The sequence below is a fragment of the Pygoscelis adeliae genome, unplaced genomic scaffold (genome assembly GCF_000699105.1).
Source record: "Pygoscelis adeliae isolate BGI_AS28 unplaced genomic scaffold, ASM69910v1 Scaffold10, whole genome shotgun sequence".
NCBI classification, from domain to species: Eukaryota; Metazoa; Chordata; class Aves; order Sphenisciformes; family Spheniscidae; genus Pygoscelis; species Pygoscelis adeliae.
In genome coordinates this window covers 4,172,990-4,182,915 of record NW_008824053.1, presented here as the reverse complement: position 1 = coordinate 4,182,915, position 9,926 = coordinate 4,172,990, and the positions used below count along the sequence as shown (strand labels likewise).

General features: G+C 37.3%; 2 protein-coding genes across 2 annotated transcripts in view; both read left to right on the top strand.

The window, feature by feature from the left end:
* DR1 (down-regulator of transcription 1, TBP-binding (negative cofactor 2)) overlaps positions 1-2,945 on the top strand; it is a 12,309-nt gene extending 9,364 nt beyond the window's left edge. Inside the window, exon 3 of the mRNA XM_009333870.1 lies at positions 4-2,945. Coding sequence (XP_009332145.1) covers positions 4-102 — 99 coding nt within the window. The 3' untranslated portion in view covers positions 103-2,945. The remainder of the gene's footprint in view (positions 1-3) is intronic.
* A 6,744-nt stretch (positions 2,946-9,689) lies between these two features.
* FNBP1L (formin binding protein 1-like) overlaps positions 9,690-9,926 on the top strand; it is a 62,229-nt gene continuing 61,992 nt past the window's right edge. The window contains exon 1 of the mRNA XM_009333869.1: positions 9,690-9,734. Within this exon, the coding sequence (XP_009332144.1) occupies positions 9,690-9,734 (45 nt within the window). The remainder of the gene's footprint in view (positions 9,735-9,926) is intronic.

Here is a 9,926-nt window from a genome sequence, read left to right as displayed (position 1 = left end):
ATGCAACAAGCAGCTCAACAGGCACAGCTTGCTGCTGCCTCAGCCAGTGCATCCAATCAGGCAGGATCCTCTCAGGATGAAGATGATGAAGATGATATCTGAAATTCACCAGCTGAGTTTGTCTTTACTAAGAAATCTTTTTCCTGCACAATGAAAACAGTGAAATGAATGCTTACCTGTAAGTTTGTATGCATCATGGACTGGCAATTGGTATTCTAGGGGTGTCTGCTGTTGTGTGCTGTACATGTATAAACTGTCTTTTTTTGAACTCTTGAAGATTTAAGGTTCAGTATCATATCAACTTTGGATTTTTAATGGTGTATATGGAAATTTTAGATAGCAGTGCGTCATTTATTTGATCAATAAACAGTGTTACAATAAACAACGAGTTTATAAAATATAGTGAGATTTATACAAAAAGCTCTAAATCCACATTTGCATTTCTTCCCTTTTAACTAAACTATAAAATCTTACTTAGAATTTTTAATTGTTTTTTGGGGGAGTGGTACAGTAGACATAATCTGTTAATGGGAAAAAAGCAGAGTTCAGCACAGTAGCGTCTGAATTCTTAGTTCTTTTTAAAATGAGGATGTATATGGCAATAAGTATTATATATGCTCAACTACCACACTTGTTAAAATTCAAAAATGATACATTTTCACCAAGCTAGGAAAAGGTATGTTTAATAGGAGTTGTACAAATTCAGTCATTTTTTTGTATAGGGGTGAAAAAAATAAATCCATGGTTTTATTATGACATCCTTTGACAGTCCTAACTGAATATTTCACTTCAAAGACTGCCTGGTTTGAAGAACTAACTCTTCTATTATTTCACTCCAGTTTAATGTTAACTGTTGTTGATGGTATTTCGTAGTCCAGATCTATTCATATTGTTGAAATTTAAAGCTGGAACTTGATGAAACAGAATCGTTTTAGTTCCACTGATGTAACTGGGAATGATTAAGTATTCAAGCCTATGAAGGCAAAAGCGGAAGCTAAGAGCATGCTTACCATAAAAGAGGGAATTTATTTAACCTTGATTAGTCATTGTTGTCAGCATAATGCTAACATTCTCCAGACTAGATTGTCACTGGATTACTAAGATACCTTGTTGAAAGATAACATTTTCTTCATTCAAATTGGTTTGTAGGTAAGTCCAAGTTTCTGATAAACTATTCCCCAAGAGTGATCAGCAATACATGGAACAGAAATGATGTAGTAGTCCTTTTGATAGTTAATTTGAAAATTCTGTTGATTAATGGATGAGCAGCTGTTCTTTGTGTTGAAATAAAGCACAGTAGTGTCCATTGCTGAGTTTTAATGTGTTACTTGAAGTAATACTGGCATATCTTCTGGTACACTAATCTGAGCAGACTAGAAAAGCCACTTGCATGCTGCTGTAGATGATCCAATAGCTCTCTAGCAACATGGATTGTTTTATTAACTTATGTCCTCAGCAGGTTGCTTTAGTTCGAATTCTCGAGGAGGGCTGCAGCAGCCTGTTTACATAAGGATGCAAACAGAAAATGGTGTGCCCATTTTTACATAAAGATCTGAACAAGGTACAATTGGCATATATTCAGATCTCGGTCACATAGTGACTTTTGACTTAAATTTGCGATACATTGAGTGGCATATTGAATAAATGTGAACACTTCCTTAAATGCATTAATGCAGTGAAAACTCAGAAAAGTATTTGTTTGAATGTTTACATTAAAAAAAACCCCAAACAACAAAACAAACCCCCTTTCATGGATACTATATGAAATACGTTAGGCAAGGTTTGACCAAGGAAGTGGTTTTCTGTAAAGGTTTAAGTACCAAAGGTAGAAAATCTAGTCTAGTGATAGGATGTTAATGTGCAGTGTTGGCTTTTCTAATTTGTACTGTAACACCTTCACACTTTCTATTTTAAATGAGTCTTTTCCTTTTAAATAATATTAGGTATATTTTCACACCTTTCTTTTCTGATGCAGAATTCAGGTTAACATTTTACTGCATCTGGTATGTATGGTGTAATATGTTTGGATCCTTGTGACCTTTCTTTTGGACATTCTTGTGCTTTTTCATATGCTGTATTCTTCAAGCAATAAAATTCTGATGTGTTTTTATAAAATTGCTTTTATATTTAATGCATAGTCTGTCTTCTTCATTGCATTTATAAAGAAAAAAGTTAAGACTACTTAAACTCTGCTGTTATTTTGACCCACTGAACGCTTCTTGTGACCAAAGTCTTTGCAACCTGAGTGCTGTTGGATGGCATTGCTGTTCACTGGGGTTGTTAATGCTTGCAAACAATACTTCTGGGCTTGACCTGCTCTCTTTCCTCTTGGGAATTGCATTTTGTGTATATGCATTTTTATAACCTGACCTTCTTAACTTGAAAAGTTGGACAAACCCCCTGTAGATCAGGTATAACCTACTGAAATACTTTCTGTTTAACAAAATGGAAGACCACAGGCAGGGGCTGGGGAAATAAGAATATATGTTAGTCTCCTGTTGAATTAATTTCACGTAGATAGTCTTGTTTAGAGACTACTTCACTTATTCAGCCATTCCACCTCAAGTATGAAGAATAAACTCTGGCAGTTGCAGGGGGAGAATCTTCACTGATCTTTCAACAACATAAGAATTTTGTATTACTTTCCTGTTATGCTTCCGTGTACTAGCTGTTCAGTGAAGACAAGGGATTTCTGAATTTGTGGTACCACTGGTTTTTTGGTACACCAGATACATAGAGTGTAAAGTTTGGTTAGTGAACTGTATTGTTACGTTGTCTCAGAAGAAACATGTATGAGGATGTGTCTGTTTCTTAAATATTGAGTTGATGAGATGATCTGTGGGTTTTCCATAATTATTCTGACAGTTTGTTTCAGAGTGCTTTCACTAAGTGACTTTCTTGCAAAATCTTTCTTTTCTGTTACTTTAATAAAGCGTATGTCTGCATGACATTGTGGATAATGAATATAGTTGTATTTACTACACTGAGGTACTTTTAAAGGAAGGATCTTAAGGATTCTAAATATCAAATACTTAAAACGGTATTTGAATCTCACTACTTAATATGTGGCAAGTTGAGTTTGGTATTGAAACACTGGAAGGGAGTTCCTGCAAGAATGGAAAAACTCTCCGAAAGCCACAATTATTAATGGTGCTCTTCAGATTTTGTAGAAGTACCTCCGTTAAGGAGGACTCTGTAACAATGCCTGTGTTGATCTTTTCATATTTTTGAAACAGTGCCAAGTCAAGGGCATAAAGTGACTTAATGATTGTTGGGGAACAGCAAAACCCTTACTCTGAAATGTACACCTCATTTTAGTCTCCCAGTGTTGGACTGTGATTTTGGGTAAACCACACACAAAACAGTGTAGAAGGAGGAGTGCAATATGAAAGGTTCAGAATGCTGTGGTTAAATTTGCTTTCAGTATTAACACTATTAACCTGTCTAAGATGGAAAAGTTTCACTTTGCAGCTTATACAGTGGGAGCACGTCAGTGGGATACTGGCCAGCATTAAGATGGATTTTGCTTACAGATAAATTAGACAGTCTAGCTCTTTGATCCCTTGCACTTGCTAAAAGTCTACTCAATGAATGTGCCATCCATGACTAGAGTATGCCGGGTGTAACGCAGTGGTGAAAAGGAGTGTCAGTGAGGCTTGGCATAGGCCAGTTAAGGTCTGCTGGCCATCAGGAATGATAGGTTCCTTTTCAGAAGATGTTTGTGCTTAGTTTGAAAATTTTTTTTTCTGATTGAAACAAGTGTTCTTCATTTTTGGTTCCATGCAAACAGAGCTACAGAAATGAGTAATTTTGAGAATTTAATAATGATATTGGAAGTAGTTATCCCAGTTCTTGGGTATGTGGGGCAACAAGTATGCTAGAGCTGTGCATTCCTCGAAAGAAACAGGTCCAGTGAATGCTTGAATGGGAGGCTGTTCTTTTCTGTGGTACTGTGCTATAATGCAGCTGAGCCAATACTTGGAGAGTGGAGGTAGACAGTGAATCCAATTGGATACGCCAGATCCCATACATCAATCATTCATAAATCCCATAAGCGTGCGTTTTGCTGTGTGGATGAGCCTAGCATAAACTTGAATGACCTAGGGTAGAAATATGTAGGAGATGATGCTCCTGCGTATGTTGGGGAAGGGGACATCTGATTTTAGTTCTTCATGGCTGTGACTTATTGTCATGTCAACTACAGGAATACAACATGAAGACCTTTATCACACAGCCTGAACCAAATGTTCAAGTAAGGATTGACAGTACTTGCTACAACCTGCTTCCTTTTTCCTGAGTTTTAAATGTGAAGAGCTACTACGCTTTACGTATCTGGGGTGAAGATTTATAAGAGGCATATTAAATTATGTAAAGATTACATTTAATTTTAAGGCTGAATGTTCATGTGGTTAATTTTTATAATACTTTAGAGATGATTTTTTTCTTGTTTCAAAGAAAGTCATGGGTATTAAACTAGAGGCACTGAACCCTATTTCCATTTGCATCAAAGGCAGAAGAATCTCACCATAGCAAGGTCTGGACTTGATTTCTCCCCTTCCCCCTCAGCTCCCACGTAGGATAACCACTGTTGTTGGAGTACTAGTATCGCGTGGTGTAACTTTGAACAATTTCCACGCTCATTTCAGTAGGAATTAGTCCAGTTTTGGTATTAGTTCAATACAGGTCCTAGTCAGTAATCATAAACTTTTATATCTTCAAAGCATTGTACAAGCATTAATTAGGTGTAGGCAATGTTACACTGCCCAGTGTAATAATGTCGGTATTTGAACAGTCCGACATTATTGAATGTGCTGTGCTTTGAAGTTAACGCTTTCACATGATACAGAACTAAAAGGTGGTGGACTATGTAGAGGAAAAAGATGCTATCTTCATGTCAGACTTCGTGGAAGGGTGACTCATCTAGAGAGCAAGTAATTGGGAAAACAGACAGACTTGTTTTAAGAGTCATTGTCAGAGATGAAAGCATTTATTTGTAATAGCACAGTGCTTGGGATTGCTGGTTTGGTTTCATTAATGTTGTGTTCAAGTTTCGTTCTGTCACCTACAGAGTGAAAAACCACAGCTGAATTAGAAATCAAATTCAATGCCCTTTTTGTTTCAGGTACAAATTTGTTTTCTCAGGCAGCAGTGTATAACCCATGGAAGAGAACTGAATTTACCAGGGCAGCGGCAGTGCTGAATGTAATGCAAAAAATCTGGAAGTCTTCCCCATCCCATCCTGCAGTAAAGGAGACTTCACTTCTAAAATTGTTAGAAAATCTGTACCATGACGGAAGAATATGACCAACAAAGATTCCCCCCCCCTCCCCACCTCCCCCGTAATGCAAACAGCTAACTGGTACAACTTTTCATGCACAGATAATTATTTTGCAGGCAGGTAAAATTCCAAACTTCTAAATACAGACAGTTGGTTCTTAAATATGCACTTACATGCATCTTCCATATTCTCTGATGGTATTATGTATTCTATTACCTATGGTAATTTAATTGTCTGGGACTGCTGGATAAGTTGTATACAGCTAAAGTCATTATGCTTAAATTATGAACAGCTTGTTCTTTTCTTGTTTTCAATATGTTCTAATGTTTTGAAACTTGAAACTGTTGGAAACAATCATGTTTTAATTTCTAAAAAAATTTTACAGTTTTTGAGATGCTTACAAAATTGTTTTTAAAAATACAGTTCCAAATAAAATTTGAACAAAAACTAATTTCTTTGTTTATAAAGCTTTAGTTATCTTAATATATTGTATTGTTAAAATGAAAGGGGCAATTTTTGACTGAATGTGAAAAAGATACTTATTCTGTCTGCAGGATGTGAAAACACAGGGCTAAACTGTCTGTCGCTGCTGTGACTGAGTTGTCTTTTCCAAAATGTGGAAAAAAATGCTATTTTACCTATTTTAAAAGTGTTAGTTGATGCTCTGAGACAAAAATCACCCTCAAACTTTTCTCTCAGGAAAATGATGAACTGAAGTAACTAGGGCATGCATCACAGAGTCCTGCGGGAAGAACTATAGTAGCAAGACAAGCCTGGAGGGGAGAGGGCGTTTCATTGATTGCTTTAACTGTGTTTTGCTTTAATGATGTGAAAAAGGGATTGAGGACGTTGTCCTAAAATGAAATCTCTGGTATTGACTGTGTTATAATAGCATATTTTAAAAGTTTCTCCTTTATGAATGCAGAATAAAGCTGCTGAATGCTGAAATAGATTTTCCATATGTATCTGTGTTTGGATATATTTTTGTACCCTGCCTCAGTGGTGTATATATTCCAACCCAGAGGGGCAGTTTAGTCATCAAATTTTTTACTTGGTGCTGAAAATGGTGCATTTTTTTAGTGTGAAAAAAAGGTCATAGGAAATAGTGACATAACTCTTTTTGTGGACTCGCTATTAAAGACACATAAGTAGTAGCAACCCAACTGAACCCTTACGTTTTGTGAATTTCATTTCCAAAAATTCATCAGCTGCGGAGATCTGGACATAAGGAGAGTACTCAAGGTGTAGCGGTAAATCCAAAGGGAAGAACCCTGGCTGCTAGAAGATGGGTGTGTTAGGGAGGGAAAAGAACAGGCTTAAGAAATTGCGTATGTTCTTCCCTTTGCATCTCACCTTGTCTGAAAGGGAAGATTATGCAAAGACAAAGGGGGGTGGGGGGAAAGACTTACTAGGATTCAGTTGGCTACCTGATAGATTTGATCTGCCCTTTAAGTCCAAAGCGCAGGCATTGGTCTTCAAATTTAGTTAAATAGAGCTCCAAAAATGTAATGTCACAAAAATAAAATTCCTTCCTAAACAAGTGATTTCTTTATTTTTGGTTTTGTTTCTTTGGGATTACTTGAAAATTTCTGCAGTTAGTCTCTGATCAGAATCTCACTTGGGGCAATTAAGAACGATAAACAGAGTTGAAGCTATCTTTATTAACACGAGAGGGAGACGTGGAAAGGTAATATATTTGCTTAGTGGGATATCTATTCTATGCACAGCACACTGTGTTCTCATTCCCATTGTTGATTTGTTTACTGATTCCTGTTCTTTTAAAGTGATTAATAGTGGGAGGGAGAGGGTTTTCCTGGATATGTGAATTACTCTCGAGTTTCCTTCCAGACTGTGATCCTTTGACAGTTCTTTCATGCAGCAATTAAATGTGGTATTATGCAACGTGGACATCAACTTTCTCATGAGAAAAGGAGGAACCACCACAGACTTAAAATACGAAGGGAGGGACACCTGAAATTAAACCACTGAAATGAAATCCTTTAAAGGAGAGAAGTCGAGACCTGCAGTGGTATGGAAGGTAGGACAATCAAGGGATCGTCGGCCTTCTCCGTTTCAAATTAATGTAGCTCATACCTTATTCAATGAAACAGGATCTGATTGATTACAGCAGAAACAGGTTGGTATGCTGTTACACTGCTTGTTCTTTCGCTTGCCAGCAGGCGGCTGTCAAGTTCAGGCAATGGGTTTCGGCTGGCTGTGTTGAAACTACTGAAAACCTGTTAACTGAACCTTACAGTCTACGGTGATAATTCATGAACTAGTTTTAAATTAAAATTCCTTTAATGAGATTAACCAGTAATCCAGGATACTGATTATGTTGAAATGGTAAGGCAGATGTTGCACAACTGTGTATATATTTGTGTTTCTGATCATAATTCAAAGTCAGATGATAGTAAAATATTTTAGCAAGTCTAAAAATGGGTGATGCTGATCCTTAGCTACGCATTCATCCACCATTCATTTTTCTACGGCTTGAATTAGTACCGTGGCAGACTCCCCATCTTTCAATATTGATACAGTATGTCAATCCATACCCTCTGCTTGAAAGCTGCTAGCTAATCGATGCAGATAGCAGTTACTGTTGGAGTCTTTGGTTATCATCTCAAAAGTAATAATCTTTATGCCTGTAGATAATATGGTAATGAAAAATTTTGACTATCGGAATTCACCATAGCTATGCCTAACTCTGCATGTTAGATACAGCTCAATGTTCTTTTAATGTAAGGAAATGTGCATGGATGGGGTTGGTGGGGGAATGGAGAAGACGTGGGTTAGGTGAACTGGAGATATCAGAAACTAAGGTAGCAAAGCCCTGGCATTTATGGTTATGTTTTGCTATAATTCTGAAAGTATGTGCAATGAAAGCAAGTGGATTTATAGTATTCAAGCAGGTAATGCAAGCATTAAAGAACTGAAAATCATATTTTGAGGTCATGATTTACGGGTATTCCCTGATATTTTGTAATTGTCCAGCCTCCAGCTTGGGATACAGTTGTATGTTATCAAAAGGAAATGATAGATTATCATGTGATAAGTCTTGCTTCACTGGAAGAAAGCAAATTTCTGTGAAATAAGAGGCTGTTTGTACTTAGAATATTGCTAGTTGATGCTGATTGACACCGCATTTCCTCTGCTACGTATGGTGTGGAAAGATGTGCTCTTGGCTATAGTGCAGGCAAAAAGAGTGAACACAGGATATTTCATAAAAGCAGATGGAAGTTCTCCTTTTCCTCCTATTTATAGCTGGCGTAAGTAATGTCCTTTCAGTTCCGTTATCCAATCGCTGGTGATGTCTTTGTTTCGCTTGCCGAGACGAGAGAAGAAGATGAAACATACCTTTCTTCTGCTGTATATGTATTTCTACTGAAATGTATAAAATGCGTTTCAGCACAGACTGGAAAAGATGGGGGTACAGTTCTTCCCACAAAAATTCAGAGATAGGAGAAAAATTAGAATTGGGTCGCCCGAAGCAGTGGCTGAGGCTGCACTAGTGCAGTTTTCCTTCTGCCTTGAAGCAGGGGTGGTGTGGTCTAACTAATATAGTTTCTTTCTAGTTTTCTGCTTTAAAAAAAAAAAAAATCAGTACTCGGAGTAAAACTGTAACTTTATTTTGCCTAATAGTTGAAATAGGGACCCAGTGGAAGTAAGCCTCTAGTCAGATGCGCAGCTACAAACTCTTTGCACGCTGCTGGTTGCAGTTAAATAACCACCCTCTGGGAGACGGAGGAAGTGTGGAGAACTCAGTACAAGTTGAAGTGTCAAGACACTTACTCTTCTGTCTCAAAGTATTTCCTGAGCTGTAAAGTAATGATTATCCACTTGTCACATGGAGGCATTATGAACATTAATATTTTTAAAAATTAGAGCACTTGGACTGCTGGTGATGGCAGAAATACATGTGTAAAGGCACGGGGGGAGGTAAATTCTTTTGGTTTTCAAGGGAAAAGATAATACTTAGGGTTTTTGCAACACTTCATTTTCTTTGTGGAGTAAAAATCCAATTTTAATATGACAAAGAGACTGCTGGCTAGCAGAGAGCTAGCAGAGAAAAGGATTAATGGCACCTCACACTGAGAAAGAGATATTTGGAAGTAATTTGTTTGGTCCTGCTGATTTTTGTGGCAATGGAAAGCTAAGCTGTTTCTCTCTTTAGAAAGTGTGCCCACAGGGAGTTGCCAGACAGCTTTTCTGCCACTCCAAATTAAACATGCAAATTGCTGTTCTGCCATTATAATATCCTTAGGTACACTTGTAAACTCAAGTAGATTCTGTTGAGAAGTGAACAGAATTAACAAAATATGTAACTATTGTAAAAACTGGAATGATGTGGATTCAGTCTGAAAATCAAATCAGGCAGTTTTCTTTTAAAGCCTGCATTAATTAGGCAATGATGGGGAAACCAGCTAAATATAACAGTGAATTTTCTAAGCTAAAAGTAAGTTGTCGTCATCTTCCAGAAAATGCTAATGGTTTACAAGGATACCAGAACAATGCAATTTATCATGAAGCCTTTGCTGCATGTAAAAATTACTTAAATATGTCTTTAATGTATTCTTGAGTCCCTTTAGTGAGACTTTTTCTCCTCCCCACCCCCCCCCTCATCCACCCCACCATCCCCCCCACCCCC